The sequence below is a fragment of the Cyanistes caeruleus genome, chromosome Z, assembly GCF_971803275.1.
Source record: "Cyanistes caeruleus chromosome Z, bCyaCae1.hap1.1, whole genome shotgun sequence".
NCBI lineage: Eukaryota > Metazoa > Chordata > Aves > Passeriformes > Paridae > Cyanistes > Cyanistes caeruleus.
Genome location: NC_141732.1, coordinates 44,531,523 through 44,550,620, shown reverse-complemented (window position 1 = coordinate 44,550,620; position 19,098 = coordinate 44,531,523). Strand labels below are relative to the sequence as shown.

The following is a 19,098-nucleotide window of genomic DNA, read 5'->3' as shown; positions in this document are numbered from 1 at the left end:
ACATGATCTTTTGAATCCATGGTAACATTTAAATTGGCCAGTTTTACCTGATGCAGCTTTTAATTTGTATTTAGTGGCATTTTTTTCTTTGGTATATGTACCTGTATTTTTTGCTTGATGCCTAGAGTGCTATATATAGCGTATTTGCAAGAGACTGGTTATTCTGGGCTACTTACCTTATTTTCTTTCTTACTTTACCAAAATCACATCTTAGTGGTTCGAGACAGCACGGCTAAAGCATCTCCGTAAAGAAGTAGATCAAGATTTATTTGAGAATCACAGCGAGGGACATCTCTCAGCTCAAAGCTGATGATGTTCATTGAGGCTAAAACTTTGGAGGCAGCCATACACCAGTGGTTGGTTGCATCATTCTTGCATGCAGTGGCTGCAGAAGTTGGTGAACCATAACAACATTAAGCTGACAGGTCACAGATGTTGGACTGCTGTTCATAAGCACTGACAAAAAGAAAATACACTGAAGAAAAATGGCTATTGAAGCATATTTTATTATGCAGTAATTTGTAATACAGGAAAGGTGTCAGTTTTAAACATATATATACAAACTTACAGTAAATGAAGTGATCATTTGTTTTGAGAAGGAACAAGCTGCACTCAATCCAGTTTTACTAGTAAACAGTGTAAAATTTTAAAAAACTTTTCACAATTTAGAACCTTATTTATAGAATATACAGACTTTTATTGAAAGATGAATATACAATGGGCACAAGTTCTTACTCATACTACTATGAAAATACACTTATATTTCACATACTTCCTTTTATATTCAGTGGGAAACCTCCATAGCTTGGTTTTATTTGTTACTCAGCCACTTAATGACTAATTTCCTATTAGTCCAGCTATCTGAAGCCATAACTCAAGAAGCAGAATTGTAGAGAAAGAACTTCTTTGTATAAAATCAGTAACACTTTATATATTGAATCAGATTTTCTTTAACAGGAAGTTTTTTCAAAATAAGAGACAGTTTAAAAAAATTTTTACAAATATTGATATTACTAGTCCTAAGGAGACCAATAAGATAGGATTAAGACTGACAGTAATACCATGGAAGTGGAAGATAAATAATAAAATAACTGGTACTCTAAAAACCTTCTTGAATCCATAAGTAGCCTAGGACAGGGTTAGAGAGAATTACACGCTATATCAAGTCTGGCAGAGGTAGTGGTAAAGACCATTGGAAGTTTACATGAGATATTGGTCCATTTTTATAATTACCTAACACAGCTAGAAACACCTTGAAAATATGTTTCTTTATAATTTAATGAAGTACCATCACTGCATGAATTTATTTCTCCCTTTGGTTTATGAACTGGGGATCACTGACTGCAGTATTTTTACCTAAAATGCTACCCTACCACTGCCGTATAGCAGTGGATAGGGGAAAAATAAGAAAATCTCTTTAAAAGGATATATATATATATGTGGATTGCATGCACTAGCACAGAAGCCATTACTTTATTTGGAGATCTGCATGTATGCAGAGCTAAATTACATTCCTTGCAGGACTGGCCTATAGGTATTTTCCTTAAACTACATTTTAGCATCTTATACAGATTTGTAACTGTAACTTTTCTTTTCCTAACAGAGGATTTTCTAATCGATGAAAAAGTAGTTACATGGAAAAATACTTAAGCCATGTAAGGCCATAACAGAACTTAGAAGCTGCAGTTTGTCTTGTGAAGCCACTAATATATGCTAAACAGGCACAAAGTGGTTTCAATAATTTACGTGATCAAAACATTTTTGGAGTGTGTCACAGAAATTATTGCCTTAAAAATGTGTAATAAATTACAATTAAAAAGGGTCAAAGATACAGGATAAAATAAGGTTTCCATGTCAACTGAATAAAAATAGTTTATTTACAGAACATGAGGAAAAACATAAAAGACCTTTCCTTTTCAAATAAATACATGTGTTACGGGAACACTTCCACTTACTAAAAAAATAAATTTGTGCGATTAAATGAACAGCTCTTATATACTAAACAAAACCATAAAAACATTCAAAGGACAATAGTGCAACCGTATCAGAGCATAAAACTGATGTTTGCCATTTTACCTCTTAGGCTGAAGACAAGATAACCTTTTAAAGTAAAACAACAGGAAAATTTATGCATTCATTATTTCCATTATAAATAAATGCTTTAATTTCTAGATTTAAATATTTTTCCAAGTTCTTTTGCTTTAACATTAATTCAACATGGTATTTTATGAGAGTACAAGACATGATGAAGCTGACCATCACAGAATTTCTAAGATGAGCTCCAACTGAGCTACAGCTATATCCCCATTTAACAGTGCTTTTTCTGTCATCTAGACATTGATCATAAATTTACCCCAAGGTAAAACTTTGTTAACACGTAACAACCTTCAACCTGCATCTTATTTAGGAAACAACACTGCTTCTAATTTAAGTTGCTTTACATGACACAAAAAAATTACAGAACTTAATAAATGGATTTAAGCTACATAATTTGGCTAAATAACATAGGATAGATTTTGTTTATCAAAATAAATGAAAAACAAAAGTACCCAAAACATCAGTGGCCTAGAGACAAGGAAAAACTGGTGTGAAGGCAGGTCCCTGAACTCACATTCTTCAGCCAGCCTCTCTACAAACATGTATATTCACCTGGCACCATCTGAATGATAAAAATATTAGATACGAAAGCAATTACTACACATGCACACATTCCGCTAATTCTGGGATGTGGAACCCAGAGATACTTTGCAAGAGATACTCCTGATGTTGTTACACTGGTGGAGAGAAGGCCAAGGGAGATCTACAGATAGTGAAAGGGAAGTCACCAAGTTTATAGAGAAATTCTTGTTATTAGCAGCACATGATATAATGTGGGAACACTGTTATAAATTTGCAGTCAACATCTGATCAATGCAGTAGGTTAAATTTGGCTTTTCTCCTCAAAGAAGCTAACTGAAGCTGTATTTTTTAAATTTTTTTTTTTTTTTTTAATAATACAGGATTAACAGCAAACAATATTTATGTCATTAGGGATATTCCTGGTACACCTGAGTGTCCTGCATTCCCTGCTATCTGCTTCAGATAAGTCTCAGAACTACAGTGAGGCCTCCTGTGCTGCTGTGTGGATGCCACAACCCTGAAATCTCCTGCATAGAATTAGGTAGGTAATGAAGATTCTCTTAGTACTTCAAAAAACCCTCATCAAACATGTTTTGTCTTCTAGGGCTAACTATCTGAACTATTATGATCATACATTATATTGTATGATCATGATAGTATAATGCATAATGCATTGATTTTACAGTGAAATCAAATGTTTTATTCATTCTAGCATTAGATTTCTCTCTCTCTTGTGAAAATTTTTTCTGATAATTACCCACGGATTAGCTGCTTTGATTACGAGTTTGAAAGGATGCCTAAAAACAACACTTTTCCTAGTTCAAACCTTTTTTCTTTTTCGTAAATTATGAACCATCCTGTTTCTCAGACCCCGTATTTTATACAAGAGATGACACAGTACAGGCTGTTTACACATAGTGGTGATAAAATGCAGCAAACAGCTGCTACTCATATGGGTTTTCCATAAATTGATAAAACTTTATCTGAGTTTCATTTACTGAACTAGGTTTCAGCCTGGAGATGTTTTATTAAAGGAAACAGAGGAGGCAACAGTTTGCTGGCTCTGAAAATGTCCTATCCTATTTTGATCAAAATCAGTGAAAGTTAGTTTGACTGCTAACTGTATAAATGCCCAACATTTTTTACTACACTATGGAACTCTTGGGAACTATTTTAAGCAATAATAACTCAGTGTTTAGAGATGCTGACACCTAAAGCTACCATCTCCTTGAAAGTTTCTCATAATTTTTCTAAAATCAGATAAAGAAATTCTCATTAAGATGATTGCTGTTCATTCCAGGGTTCTCTTTTAATGAAAAATTTATACAAGTGCTTGTGCATGTGCAGTAATTCTTTCACCTGGCTGATTTAAAACTTACAAAAAATGCATTAAAATATCTATTAAATCTGACTCCTATGTTCTATGACAATCCTTCAATTACTGATTGAATAGAAGATCTTTTTAAAAACAAGGGAAAAAGTACAACTCGTATAGCTCTGTAGTAACAATAATGATCTAGTCTAAACAGGCACATAGATATTGGATCATGAGTCATTTCAGCAATTCTACATATCACAAATGTTACATTCTCTCTGGAATTTTGAACTGTCCAGACCAATGTTTCTTTCAATCTGAGCTGCATAGGATCAGATGTAAAGTCTATTCTCAGTTCTTAGTCAAACCCCAACACTCAAAATTAAATACATTCTAACTAGCCAACTTTTGAGGAACTACAACAGAACACCATATGCACCTGCTGTTGTCTTCTCCTGACAAAGACCATGCCGGTTCCCCTAAACTAAGGAATTACTTGGACCTAGGCAACCTGCAATGGCTTGGAGTTTTCTTAAGAAATGTTTAATCAACATATATTTACGGCTGTCAAAAACTAGATAAGCAGACATGATCAAAAAGAGATTAACTGTAGCTGTAAGTTTTTGTTTACCTGTGAGTGATATTGGATATTACAGAATTCTGTATATAAGAAATACTGAGGCCATAAAGAAATATGCAGGTAGAGACAGTAATATACATTACAATATTGTACGCAGTGGCTACTGTAGCACTGATTCTGAGCTCATTGCACTGAATTATATTACTTAAGAAAAGTGAAACCAGAGTCTATGGGGTGAAATAATTTCACAAATTTGAATGAGTAGAAAGTAGAGTATGGATTTTGAACATTATGTGTAGCTTCTAAATATACAAATGTATAAATCCATGAAAAGAAAACACTACTGAAACATTTTGGTTTGGTTGTTGGCTTGGGTTTTTTTAAATATGCAAGTTATTTAGTTAAGGAAAATTATCTGTCATTTAAACATTACAACAGTTTTTCATGAGTGCCGACTTTTTGACAGGTGTCCCAGCCAGGCTGGTTACTGATCTTGTATCATCTTGATTATCACTTCGCTTTCGCACCTCTCTGTAAAAAATCAAAAAAAATTGCACTCAATTAACATATTTCTATTCATGTTCACTCTTCTACTTTTCCCCTGTATGTTGCAGAGTTCATCACCATCCATTGCATGGCTAATACAGTGCAAATTAGCACAGAATTAACATGTCTCACAAGTTTCCAATTTGAGAATCATATTGATGTTTCTATGCAATACATAGTGATAAAAATATTTTTTTTAATATCTAATAACTCCCCCATGTTCTGATTTATCTTCCATTTTCTTTTGAGAAGTTTTTTTATTTGCTTCTGTATATTACCATAGAAAAAGAGCATGTTCATAGCTCTAAGTATAAAAGCAAATAACCTCAGTTTCAAGTATAAATTTACTTTCATAGAAAAAATGCATATTTTTGGATGTTTTTTAAAAATGAAGACTTAAAAGCTATGCATATATGACTGGCTATGGTTACAGACCACTCGCCTTTCAAAATTATACTTTAACCAGAAATAGTTTGAGAAGGAGTAGAATTGTAATATTTGGCTCATGTACTATCACAGAAATACCAGGGTGCTAAATGAACATAAACAGAATTTCTATCTTGTAAATTATTTAGAGATGGGGACATCAAAGAAAATATGTGTAATTAGAATGGTCAGTAATAAAAATGAATACATACTAATATGTGTGAAAGAATTAAAAAATAATTACACTTAGAATTAATACATTTCAAAATAAATTATGAAAGAGTTAAGAAATGTGCATGTACAATTAAAATTACAATTCATTCAGCAAACTGGTCTTAAAGTTGTGGGCTCTGTAACTGAGTCCTGGTTTAAATATTAATCATTGAGAGAGCTTTGTAACATTTTCAAGAAAAAGATTTACTTCATTAAACTGAAAATATATCCCATCTTGCACTTATCTATAATGATTTCACAGAGTATTCTTATGAATTTTTGTTAACATTGGTACAATTTTAAAACTATGTGTGTATCTTTCTATATATAGTCACATACAATGTCCTTTTTTATAAAATATACTCAGATGTGTTTCGGTGAAAATAGAAACACAGTTACTTACCGGGCAAGATGAAGAACTGCTTCTACAATATTAGATCCATCTTTAGCACTTGTTTCACAGAATAGTGCATTGTAAGTCTGTGAGTAAAAATAAAATGTTAAGCTAACTGATCTGAGATGGTTCCCAGGTGAATGGGTACATATAATTACAAATTGTTTCCTGAATAACACAAAGAATGACACTACAGTTAAATGAACAGGATTTCTTCTAGTGTTCTTTATTGTCCAACACATGGACAGTAGTTCTCTTTAGTACTGTGAAATAAAACAGTAATTGTTTTTTAATTGTTTCTGGCTTATAATCAATGTATTCTGAATTAATAAACTGAATAAAAGCCATATTATAAGCTCAATGACCAAACTCAACTTTCTTGTGCACCAGACTGCAAAATAGTACTAAAGTTGCCAGGACTTAATTTAACTTGCTAGCTGCTGTAACTACAGCATCCGGTTATTGTAGGTTAACCAAAAAACATTCCAGAAGTAACACACATGATACCTGCCCAGTATAATCAATCAATCATGCAAGCACTCAGCCACTCAAGACCCTTAATACTCTTCCTATAATTCTACAAAATATGGGATTTGTGCATCTCTTTTAACCCATATAAATACATGCCAAAAAAAAATTGTTCATACTTCTATTTATAGCAGAGAAATCCTTTTTATTTTCTGCACATGTGACAGAAATACAAGAGAATCTCTTGAAGAGAACACTCCACACAATCTGGACAGACACAAATCAGTCAACAGTATGCCTCATATTTGAACTGGCAACTTCTATTTGGCAGCAGAAAAACTCAAGTCTTCCGTCCATCCACTATTTACAAAAAAAGACTGAGAAGTCTTTCACAGCCAATAATGAAGTTCAGCTCAGCAGACACTGAGATGTGTGAGCAAACACCATCAAAATACAATAGTTTAATGTAAAGTATCCATGAATCCTCATCACTTGACTTGGACAAATGAGCAGAAAATTACTTTTGTTTACTTGTTTCTCACATGGTTCTCAGATTAAAATTCCTGAGACCATTTTATACTAATGAGGTACACTTGGACCTTACCATAGCCAGCTTTTCTCCATAGTTTATAGGCACGCACTTCTGCCCTTGTCCTGTAACATCTTGACGGAGATCTGCCTTGTTTCCAACCATCATAATTGGAATATTCTCATGAGTCGCATCCTGTAAAGAGAATTTTATTTCCTTATTGCTAGAACACTCAGAATACAAAGAAGTGGCTAACATCATCATGTCTCAACAATTTCCCTTCTATAATGTCTTCCACACTAGTAGAAAAAAATTGACAAGTTATGAAAGCCATGCTGAGAACTTTCCATAAACCACTCAAAATGTAAGCAGCTGGCTTAACTATCAGCCTGCAAAGATGTGCTTCCATTCCCATAAGCCTTGTTTCCCAGAAAGGAATTTAATATGTTAAGTTACTCTAAGGGAATTGGTTACTCATCCAAATACTGTATGATGAAATTATAAAGGGAAAAGTAACCAACTCCTATACCATGACTAAAAGAAAATACTTTCACAGAAGATGAAGTAAGTATTTTGCTTGCCACTTTCCCTCTTATTAAGCATCCCCAGCACAAGAGAAAAACCCCTTGCACTAAATGCAGATTCACATTCAAATAAAAAATAAGAAGTACAAGTGGAAAGAAATATTGAAAGTTTCACTTGAGCTATAGCTAATTTACGAAATCTAATATATTGGTTTAAAACGCAAAGACTCCAAGGAATATTCAAGCCGTCCACAAGAAGGTATCTGAAATGTATTGCCACATTCATTTCAGAAGGAAGTGAATGGAAAGAGTGTCATTAACCAACATCCTTTAACACAAGAAGATGTATCAGTGTGAATTCTAACTGAGTATGGATACATTTAGGACTTCTGTGAAGCTTTTATTTCAATGACAGCCTCCAGTCCGGATAATTACAATTTACATCTATTATAATTTTGTAAATAAAAAGGATAACAATGCGGTGAAACATAGCTTCTAAGTTGTATATATGTAAGGGTCTTACCTCAATCATATCCACCCATTCCCTCACATTAATAAAGCTTTTTTCACATGTTACATCATATAGTAGTAAGACACCATCTGCTCTTCTGAAGTATGACTTAGCAATACTTCGAAATCTTTCAGAAAAAAAGAAAATATTTGCATAAGGCCACATTATCAAATAATAGTTCAGTTTAACATCATTAAGAACACAGCATTATTTAATTTCACTACTGAGTGCAATTCTCTCCATATAATACAATGAATTCTTGAAAACTGCTGATGCAGGTCTACAAATGCTCCCTAAGGATCAGTGGGATTCTGTCCTAAACAACAATGAATAGTTTGTATATCAAAACAATCTGCCAGGGGAGGTTTAGGTTAGATAATAAGGAAAAATTTCTTCTTTAAAAGGGTGCTCAGGCATTAGAAGGAGTTGTCCAGGAAAGTGGCAGAATCTTCATTCCTGGAAGTGTTGAACAGGCATGTATGGATGTGGCAACCTGGGACATGTTTTAGTGGTAAACACAGCAGTACAAGGTTAACAGCTGGATCCCACGAGCTTGGAGGTCTTTCCCAACCTTAACATTTCTATGATTCTATGATCTACCTACAATTAACTTCCTAAATTGATTGGCTTGCTTTACTTCCTTTGAAAAAGACAGAAATCCAGTAAAATTATTCCAGGACTTCATGATCAATTACAGTCATCTTTGTCAGGAACTTTATACAATCTACTCAACCAAGTACAGTAACTAGGTATTTATACTGGATACTAAAATATTCTTCACAAATTTATTACATGCAAGGAGACTGACTGGATCATTCATACAGCCCAACACAAATCTTGGTCAATGAACATATTGAACTGACTTCCATGGCACTGAACCCAACCTCTTATTGAGCCTTAAAAGCTGTTGGTAAAGAAGTAATGGCTCTCAAGTAAAGATGTCATAGGATTTTGAGGAAACTTTACACAATGTATTGAAGAACCTTAAATATAAATTCAGTAATTTTTGGCAAAATTCTAGTCTTTGGAAAGAAGTTTTTATATATTAAGTACAATGCAAATCAGGACCAGGATTTTCAAGGAAAGAACAGGAGATGGGAAAGAAGGGAATCTCTAAGAAAAAGCCTGCTTAAAAATACAGGTGTATAAGAACAAAGAAAGCTAAAGACTAAAAACTGAGGAAACCATGTGCATCTACTCCATCATTTAGTATTGCCAAGGAGGGACACATGGATTTAATCAATTAATCCTGTGGTGAACCTCAACTATTTCTTTCTATGCCGAGGAAAGATTACCTCAAGCATCACCAAAGATAACATTCAAACCTGACTTGGTTTGTCTTGGAACAAACATTCCACCTGTCTTGAGGTCTCAGCAGAGAAAAATTGCATCTGTTTCAGGATATTTACATGTGGACAATAAAATTAATAGGATTTTTTTCTGCTAGATGAAAAAAGGCAAATGACTTTTACAAACAAAATAATTCAAATTAAGTAAGTGCAGAGCATCACTAACCTCTCCTGCCCAGCTGTGTCCCACAGTTGTAGCACTGTAGGTTCTCCATCAACAATTAGTCTTTTCATTTGGAAATCCACACCTGAAAAGAATCATGTGTATAATCTAAAAAAAAGCACCAATAATCTTAAAGAACCTACAGAAATTAAAAGGTAGAGACTATCTACAACAGCTTTTCCAAAATTAATCTCTTTTAATAGGTTGTGAGATTTCAGTCAGTCATGCACATATTTCTGAGCTGCAATAATCCCCTGAATGTATTTGTCTTTTCCCAGAAGAATTGATACAAATTGCCTTTTGGACAACAAATAAGATCTTTCACTGCTTTAATTTGGCCAAACAGTTTTATCGAAGAAAAGAAAATGTTTTATAAAAAACTTGATTTCAAATATGAAGGAAGAAAAAGATAAATTAGAACAAAAATCCTGACGAGAGGAAATGAAACAAACATGTAAGTATGATTTGATTAGAAGACAAAATTCAGTCTTTGGAACCATTAACACTTAAGTTTGTTAGATGACAACTATACTAATATATACAAGAAGTCAGTCACAAATCCTCTAGCTGCATTTAAACCAAAGCTTCAATAACGCTTTGAAGAAATCACAACAAAAAATGGGAAGACATCAAAGGATAGTATAAAATACTAAGGAAAGAGTGAAGTATTGGGAAAACAAGAAAGCAATGAAAAATGAAGAAAAGTTCACACAGGCACTGAAAGTTCCTGACATTCCTTCTCTGGTGCTTTGTGCTGTTCAGAAAGAGGCTTTGTAAAGAAAAACTAAATTAGGCCAGTATACCCTACTGTCCACTAAAAATAAGTATTATTACTAAGCTTTAGTACTTAATTAGATGGCACAGCCTGCATGAGAAACTGCGTGTGTATATCCAGAAAACTCTAGGAAGCAATCACAAAGGCAAGCTTATCACCCACTTCACTGCAAAATAACAATGAAAGTCATTTAAATATAATAAGAACACCAACTATACCCAGAGTCGCACTGGTATTGCCTCGAAATTCATTCTTGCAAAGTCTCATAAGAAAACTGGATTTTCCCACTGCTGCATCTCCAGCAAGAACAATCTTGTAAGCCTTCTCTGAACTGGGGTATTTTGGAGCGAATTCAGTTGCATCTGACTGAAAATAAAAAGAATCCCTCTATAATATAAAAAACCCCACCACTTTGGAAATGGAATGGAAAATCTTTTCGATTTTTCCCCAGAAGAACTGGTTACCTGAGGGGTGAGAGCAGATATGTGTCTCCTTGTTGAAGCAATTGAGCTGCTTCGACTAACTGGTCGTGAGGGTTTCCAGTCTAAAACTGCAGGGCTGTTAGCAGGACTGTATGCTTCTTCATCCCTGATCTCTGGAACCTGAAAATATGAGTTAGTTCTCTGGTGAGGGAAGTATGCTTCTTTGGAAAGGCACAGCTAAGACTGATTAAAACATTTTAACAGTTTGGATTAAACAGAGATGAATGACCAGATACAGCTGTGCAATTCTAATCAAACTACCATGATTATTCTGTCCTCATTCATTTTTGCTGTTTACTATAATCTACATTTTGTCTTTCAACATTTTTATTGTTTGGCATCCATTCTTTCAGTACTCTAATAGAGCAAATTAATTTCTATATGAAAATTTCAACTTAAAACATAGTCACAATAAACAATTGTGACAACACTTTATTTCAAAGCTTATTTTGCAAACATTAAGAATTTCCCCAAAGACGTTACTCTCTATGCTATTACTACTCAAGCTAAATGAAGTAGAGCATAGCTATGAATAATCAACATTATTCACAGCAAAGTCTCCACAGAGATTAATGTCTACTAAATGCACAGAAAATTGTTTGCCTTAAAAAAAATCAAAACACATATTCTGCTGTGCTTGTTGCTATTTTTGCTATGTAGTCCTCAGTTACTCTTTCAATATTAGTAACAATAAAAGGGACACAGTAACATTTTCTTAGATTTTTTAATTCTCCAAGATTTAGCCTGTAAATCAATGTGTGCACTGAGAGGAAGTGAATAGAAACCTATTTTATTTCCATCTGCTTTTTTATCATTAGAAAATTAGCTCTTTTCTACATACAGTTTTAGCAACCTTCAAAAACCACATAAACTTCAAAAATTAAGTTATTACCTGAAAAGTGTATCAAAAAATGTAAAAACAAAATGAGAATTATTTATACATTCTCAAGAAAGTTTTCTCAAATTAATTTAAATGTGCACAACCCAAGTATTTACTTTTAACTGGCCTGTGGACAAAGATGTATTTTGTTTTAAAAACAGGAAGCTAACTTTGCCTCCAATCAAATGCCTTTCTCAGAGGAGTAAATCTGGAACTTACATCTGTATCAGAAGCATCACCACCAAAGCCTTCTTGCATACACTGTGACCTTTGAAAAATCCTCTGATGCCTATATTCCACTTCTGAATCATACTCATTTGAATCTCTCAGAGTAGACAAACCACTGTCAAAACAGCTCTCAGGTAAGCTGTCAACTTCACAGTTTATCCTTTGCATTGGATCACAAAGGGCTAAAGAATCATAATCTTCATCGACACAAGATGAATGAGACGACCTAATAAGAAAATATTGGAGGGGAAAAAAAAAATATTCCACATAATAAATTCCAGTAATAAATGATTGCTCTCCCCAGAAAAATCTGAGCCCTTCTGGAATAGACAATTCCTAGAAAAGTTAATGTTAAGACCTATGTCAATCCCTATCTTGGCTTTATATAGAATTTCTTTCTTAATCATATGTCTTGGGATGCTCAGAATAAGTTATTTAATCTATGTTACCGATGATGACTTTCAAAGTCTCAGTAATTATGACTATTTGTTAATTTAAAAAAGCCTATCTAAAAAAAAATTCAGAAAGTGAGGTACTATGAAGACATTAGAAAAATACATATGTTTTAGCTAATTTTGGCCTATTTTAAGACAGAAAACAACCCTGACATGCTGTATCTCATCTAAATGAATGAATGCATTTTCTCACAGAGGCACACATGCCAACAAGAAACAGCTATAAATATAGAAGAGGGAGCAGCCAAGTTCAGGAGATCAGTAATGGTGGAAGAAGTTACTAAAAACTTTCTTACAGCTTGGTACACTATGCAAAACCTAAACTTTTACACTGAATTCCTCTCTTTTCCCTTAACCTTCCTTTAAAGGTTGTTGTTTTTTGGGTTTTTTTTTTCATTCTGGATATTGTAATATATATAAATGTTTTAGTAAATGCTGCAATGCCAGTATGTCTTACAGAAAAAAAAAATAAAAGGTTTTATTTATGTAAATAAAACCACAGAAAAGGAAAGTTAATAGAGCACATCTTAAAAAAAAAACTATCTTATAAAAAAAGGTTACAATGGCTACAATCATTATCATGCTCCTTCAGCAAGACAGGGACAGGCATCAACTAAAGAGAGGCAGTAAAGGTCTCCAAATCACAGCAGAGAAGTCTGGCTTAGCCCTCTTGGGAATGGATGTGATGCACTGAACTGCAGTTCTGGTCTGCAAACCAGACAAGGTCAGCATCAATCCTTGCAATAACAGCTTGCTCCCAGAGGGGCTCCCCTGTGATGGCACAATACAGGAGAGTACACTGGGGAAAATCACCAAATTACAGAGTTGTTACTGAATCGAATACCTCCTTGCAACTAGATAAATGAGGGTGACAGTAGCATCATTGTCCCATGCAGTAGCATTCAGAGCCATCTAAATTACACCCCTTCATGCTAACGAATAATCACATGAATGCATGTGATCTTTGCTGCATGGTATCAAAGCATACATGTTCTTGGTATTCATGCACCTACTAGCCTATACCAAGTCACTGAAATACTGAGGAAGAGTGCATGCTACAATAAAGTTAAGCTTGTTAGGCATTCCCTGAAATAAAGCTATTTAGTAGGTAATTTTCAACTTCACTGAGCCATGAATTCAATGCTGGGAATTTCATATATGCTTAAAGCAAGTTAGACCAAGATGAATCTTACAGATAAAAAAAAAAAAAAATCTAACCTTTTAGAACAAATTGCTTAAAACATGTCAGTATGCAAACCAATAGCTCTTAATGCCGATCTGTTGTCAGGAAATAAAGTGCTGAAAACAAACAGGTTTTGGGACAGTCACATCTCTTTCTATCTTTTGACACTAGCAAGTCACTCATGTTCAGATCAAGCTTTACTCCTACCACATAAACTTTCTTCTAAAGTAGCTTGTATTTCTCCATTTTGTGGAAACACAAGGATTGCACCATGTGGCAGGTACTAATAAATATTCATAGAGAACAATATAACTAAACCTCCAGAGAGGTTTTAGTTACTCCCTCAGAAAATGACTGAATGTAATATGCAACTTAAGAGACGATGCCTCTAAAAATTTGCACAGGGTTCAGCAATAGGGAATTGGCTTTATGTGCATTCAGAAAAAGGAAACAGCTTGTGACAACCAAAACTTTACATCTCACATAGAGACAACAGAATAAGAATGACACTACTGAATGAATGGGGATATTATAAGTGTGAAGCAGAAGTCAATTTAAGTCCAATCCAGATATTTTTCTTCCAGGTAAAAATGTAAAACTCAGACTACTAAGACCTCTATTAGAGATTCTCTATTTTGTGGTTTGGACCACTGAAAGAAAAAAAAAAAAAAGCAACAGAAAATAATCTATCAATTGAGCAAGGACACACATTTTTGCTGATGGATCTAACTTCTAAAAAAGCAAGTGTGACAGCATAGTCTGATTGACAGGACTCAGGGTTGCCTCCAATACCCACTTGTCTTCACTGAGTCTCTGAAATGATGACAGGAAGTTCTGATCAATGATTTGTATCCAGTAACTACGAGAATAAACACGTCTGACCATCTAATTGCATTTAGATGGTCACTGCTTACTGATTTTGTACTCTTATCCCATTAATATTCAAGTGCATTCACCACTCTTGCACATCAGTGTGAGATGAGGTGGTTTATTCTTTTGAAGAATCAGGCCCACACTTGTCATAATTATTACATGGGAAAAAAGACACACAAGCTGAAGATAAAACCAAAAATGTTTTATTTCTCAAGTACAGAGAAAGGCTAACAAAGGCCCTCAGAAGAGTTTTACAGTTTCTTGGAGACAAAGAGACTAAGAATCAAACTAGAATCTAAAGAGGCCAAGACCACACAAGAGGCTGTCTGAACTCTCCATAAGTTTATGGTTTCCACTGAAGAGGGTTATCCCGAGTTTTCTGAAGTAATTAAGAATATTCCTATTGACTTCAGAATATTTTGGATAATATGCTATGGTCAGACGTTACTTCTAAATAAGACAGAACTATTCTCTCTTACTTAACAGCAATCTACTCTTCTAAAACAAGTCATTTTCAAATTAACAAAAGCAAGCCTGGCTTACCTGTCATACCGTGGGTTTAAGGGAGAATGTTCACCATTAAATTTAGGACTGCTTCTAGAAATGGTACTTCCTGGTGAGGTATTTGCTAACCGCTGTAACAGACACATAATAAATATATATATATATATATATTTATCTATTTACATTTAGTTAAACTTCATACTTTATATATGACTGACGGTCAGAAGGCCTATGACCTATTGCATTTAGGCTTTACCACTGTCTTTATACTGAAACTACTAGACAAGTTCAGCCACAAAAGATTACAGAATTCCAACAGGATGATTTCATTGACTACACCTGAAAACTCTGAAATTCTGTTTTGAAAAGTAGCATTTAGATCATGGGAAGCTGACTACTAAAAAAAAAAGGAACTGTCATTAGCTTTCCTCCGTTTTAAGAGTTTAAACAGTTTACACAGGACTGCAAAATAACAGTGTAGAGTAATTTTCTTCTTTCTTTCAATCCTTTCTTTCTCTAGTTTGGAGGATGTCAGGTGACATTTGTTACAAGAGACTGCAATGTAGTTCTGAGAGTTCAAAAGGGTCTGACTACGGTCTGTATCAGTAGTCCATGCTATTCATTTTCCCAGTGACTTGCCTGAACAAAAGTTCAAATTAGGGTAAGACCTTGCTACTAAAAAGAGCATTTTTCTGAGAAAGTGTGTTGTCAATGGTAGGCCACTCCCACACACAACACAAATAAATTCCCTTTACCACAAGAGAAAGTGTTTTATTAACCTCATTAAATATCACAACATATTAAAAAAATTGTTACTATTTTTTCAGGAAGCACCTACGCACTAACAAAACCTCCATTATTTAACGAAACGTAAGTAAAATCTAACAAAACTACACAGGAATATTCCCACAGTGAGTCCACTGAATAAAATTCAATTTTCTGAGTACCCACCAAGGTACCAATTTAAATTTGCTGTGCTAATTCTTACACCTTCTACGACAATGTAACAAAATCATGAATACATACCAATGATCGGTTGAACTTGCTGAAGCTGTTTTCAAGTGCACTTCTTAAACCATCATTGCTGTCATGTAATTTTCTATTAGCTGATCTAACAAGAAAATACAGTTAACTTGCAGAACTAAAGAAAACATGAAAAACTATGTAACTTCTCAAAATGAAAAATTTTAAAAATACTTCTAAAAGACCCTTTTTTTTTCTTTAACTAAAAACTAAAGACTAATATGAAACTAGAAATATATTGACAGGTACTCAAATTATCTGAAAAAATCACTGTGAATTTTACACTTCAGTGGCAGACCAGGAAGGCCATTTTCACTCATACAGCATGGTCTCTGTCAGCTTAGTGCAAAAAAGATACTGTAGAAATGGTCACCAAAAGAAAAAAACACACACAAAACCACACAACAAAACAACTAGTCCAGCTATTTCTGTACAAAACTACTATCCTTTAAATATCGCTGAAATGATTCTGAAGACAAATAAAATTCATCTGCCTGAAAGAAAGAATTTGTTTAGGATAAGGAAATTAAATAAGGATGCAAAAAGATGACCCTTCTTGTGCACCTACTACTGTATAATACTGTACACTCTTAGTGCTTTCCAGACAATAATAAGACAGGGAGTTACTGGAGAAGCAAAGCCAACAGAAAAAGGAGCCAGGCAATAATTTTTCTGACAGGATGGATAGACTCAAATTGCATTCAGCTTGTAAGAAAGAAATAAAAGTTAGTGAGACTAAGAAAATAAATGGAAAGAAACCAACTAAAGTGGTAGCAGTTCATACCACAGTAACATTTATTACAGCTGAGAAAACACCTTTTATGTCAGTTTAGGCCATTTCAGTATTTCCACTAGGCACTTTTTCCCGAATTTGAACCTGATTGTTTGCATACAAAAAAATTTATCCCAAATATGTTGGGACAAAGTTTGACAATAAAAAACTGAATTAGTAAAAACTTACTGAAGTATTTCAATTTGTCTTTCCAGATTATCTCTGTCTTCAGTATACTCTCGGATAATTTCTAGATCCCTGGGGAAAAAAAACAACCAAACAAAACCACCAAACTTAAATGAACCTATATTTAACAGGATATTCTTATATTTTTGCCATATTGCCTTTGGCATAGTTTACATTTATGCTGAAATATACTGAGAACAGTTTAAAGCACAGTAAGATCACTCGGTGACTTCATTAAACTTTGAAATTATAACACAACAAAGACTGTGAATGAAAAATGAAAGATGTACAAAATAACCATAGGAACTCCTTTTCCCTTGAAATATAATTTGTATTATCTGAAGACAACCACACAGTGAAACTGTCTTTTATGCTCCCGTAAAAGAGTAACAATAAGTAGTTTTCATTTACTTCAGAAAAATGAAAGGTTAAGATGGACATGAAAGGCTTCTAAAATTATTCTCCTTAATATACATACAGATGATACTCATGTGAGTGCAAGCCAGGAAGAAAAAAAAATGCCTGATGCTGTACTATTGTTTTATTTCTAAAATAAAAGTCCCACTAAAATCAATGGATATTCTTGCAAGATTGTGAGAGTTTTCATCATAGCCAGAACTTGCTCTTTCAGAAACCTGAAAGAACACAAGAACAAGAGCAAGAGAAGTGAACAGCATAGATGACACGATGTCAGATATGTACTTACTCTTTCAGGTAAATTAAAGAGTATTATGCCAACTGCATACATGATTTTTACATCAGAAAATAGATTTTGTTTTTTCCCTGGTGAAAATATTATCATGTGGAAGTAACTTACCTCTCAGTGTTCAAAGACTGATCTGCATACTCGCTCTTCAAGGTATCCAATTCACTCTGTAGAAAAGCTATATTTGTCTGTGCTTCTAAAAGATCTTTCTTAAGTCTCTGATTTTCCTTCAAAAAAAAAGGAAGATGTTAGATGTTATCTGTCATAGTCACCTCCACAAAATATTGATATAATAATAGAATTAAAAACATCGAAGTTAAATAGAAATCAAACACTACAAATTTGGCATAGAGAGGGAAAGAAAATAAAAGAACACTAAATGAACAGAGAAGTCAAAAAATTAACATGCAAGAACATCTTAGCTTTTATTTTTCCATTCAGTCACAAAAAAAATGGGACTACATCATCTCAAGATATTTCTAAATGTCCTGAATAGAATGTGTATACATTTGAGCAGGTACTTTTTCAACTTAAAAGCTCCACATACACTTACCCATAACTTTAAAAGTTTACTTTCCAGCTTACCAGTACCAAATGTAAAAAAAACCAAACCAAATAACATCAAAACCTGAATACCCACAAAAACAACAATCTGTACTGCAGACACTAAAACTGAGGCTAAATCAATATGTTAATGATAATAATCTCTTACCAGCGACATATCATGCATTCTTTTTTTCAGCTCAACTACATCTTCCTTGTGACTGACATTTTTTGATTGCTCCTCCAGCTTGAAGTATTAAAAAAATGCAGAGTTAATGTATTTGATTGTTTTAATTTAAAAAAAAAAACAAAAAAACAACCTTATGTAAATCACAAAAAATAATCCTTAAAAGGTTTTACAGATAATAAAGTTTTTAAAACTTAAAGAGTTTTTCCAAATGTACTAGCAGACAGAATTATGTCAAAAATTTCTGGCTTCCTAAAAAATTGATATGCATTTCGCACTCTTTAGGTATAAAACATTCCTAACTAGTGACACAAAAGACAGCTATTAAGATAGAAACAGATAGAAACACTAACTTAAAAAACCAATAAAAACAAATAACTATCTCAGCTATGTAGTATTTGGACAAGAAGCTCCCATGTTTCCTTTGAGAAATTTCCATTTCTACAAATGTTCTTTTAAGTATTCTTAAAGTTCTTTTAAATACAAAACCCAAAAGATACATCCACTTTTGTTGCTATAATTCTGGTAAAACTTACAGCAAAAACCAAAATCAAAATTAAGCAGTATTACAAAATATCCCAAAATGTCACTACAGTTGCCATTTACAAATACAAATTAAATTAGAAACGTATTATAATCATACAATTATGATTATCTATTTTTA

General features: G+C 33.6%; 1 protein-coding gene and 1 long non-coding RNA gene across 3 annotated transcripts in view; one reads left to right on the top strand and one right to left on the bottom strand.

The window, feature by feature from the left end:
* The window catches only part of LOC111940824 (uncharacterized), a 41,960-nt gene that overhangs the window by 10,866 nt on the left and 11,996 nt on the right, over positions 1-19,098 (top strand). The window contains exon 4 of the long non-coding RNA XR_002869717.2: positions 3,031-3,160. This is a non-coding gene — a long non-coding RNA (uncharacterized LOC111940824). The remainder of the gene's footprint in view (positions 1-3,030; positions 3,161-19,098) is intronic.
* The window catches only part of RASEF (RAS and EF-hand domain containing), a 34,127-nt gene continuing 15,515 nt past the window's right edge, over positions 487-19,098 (bottom strand). For both annotated transcript variants that reach the window (XM_086867185.1, XM_086867186.1), the window contains exons 5-17: positions 18,417-18,494; positions 17,816-17,931; positions 17,002-17,070; positions 16,044-16,128; positions 15,057-15,148; positions 11,994-12,228; positions 10,877-11,014; positions 10,631-10,778; positions 9,641-9,722; positions 8,138-8,252; positions 7,166-7,285; positions 6,103-6,179; positions 487-5,045 (exon numbers count right to left, since the gene is read on the bottom strand). In XM_086867185.1, the coding sequence (XP_086723311.1) occupies positions 4,937-5,045; positions 6,103-6,179; positions 7,166-7,285; positions 8,138-8,252; positions 9,641-9,722; positions 10,631-10,778; positions 10,877-11,014; positions 11,994-12,228; positions 15,057-15,148; positions 16,044-16,128; positions 17,002-17,070; positions 17,816-17,931; positions 18,417-18,494 (1,464 nt within the window). In that variant the 3' untranslated portion in view covers positions 487-4,936. The remainder of the gene's footprint in view (positions 5,046-6,102; positions 6,180-7,165; positions 7,286-8,137; positions 8,253-9,640; positions 9,723-10,630; positions 10,779-10,876; positions 11,015-11,993; positions 12,229-15,056; positions 15,149-16,043; positions 16,129-17,001; positions 17,071-17,815; positions 17,932-18,416; positions 18,495-19,098) is intronic.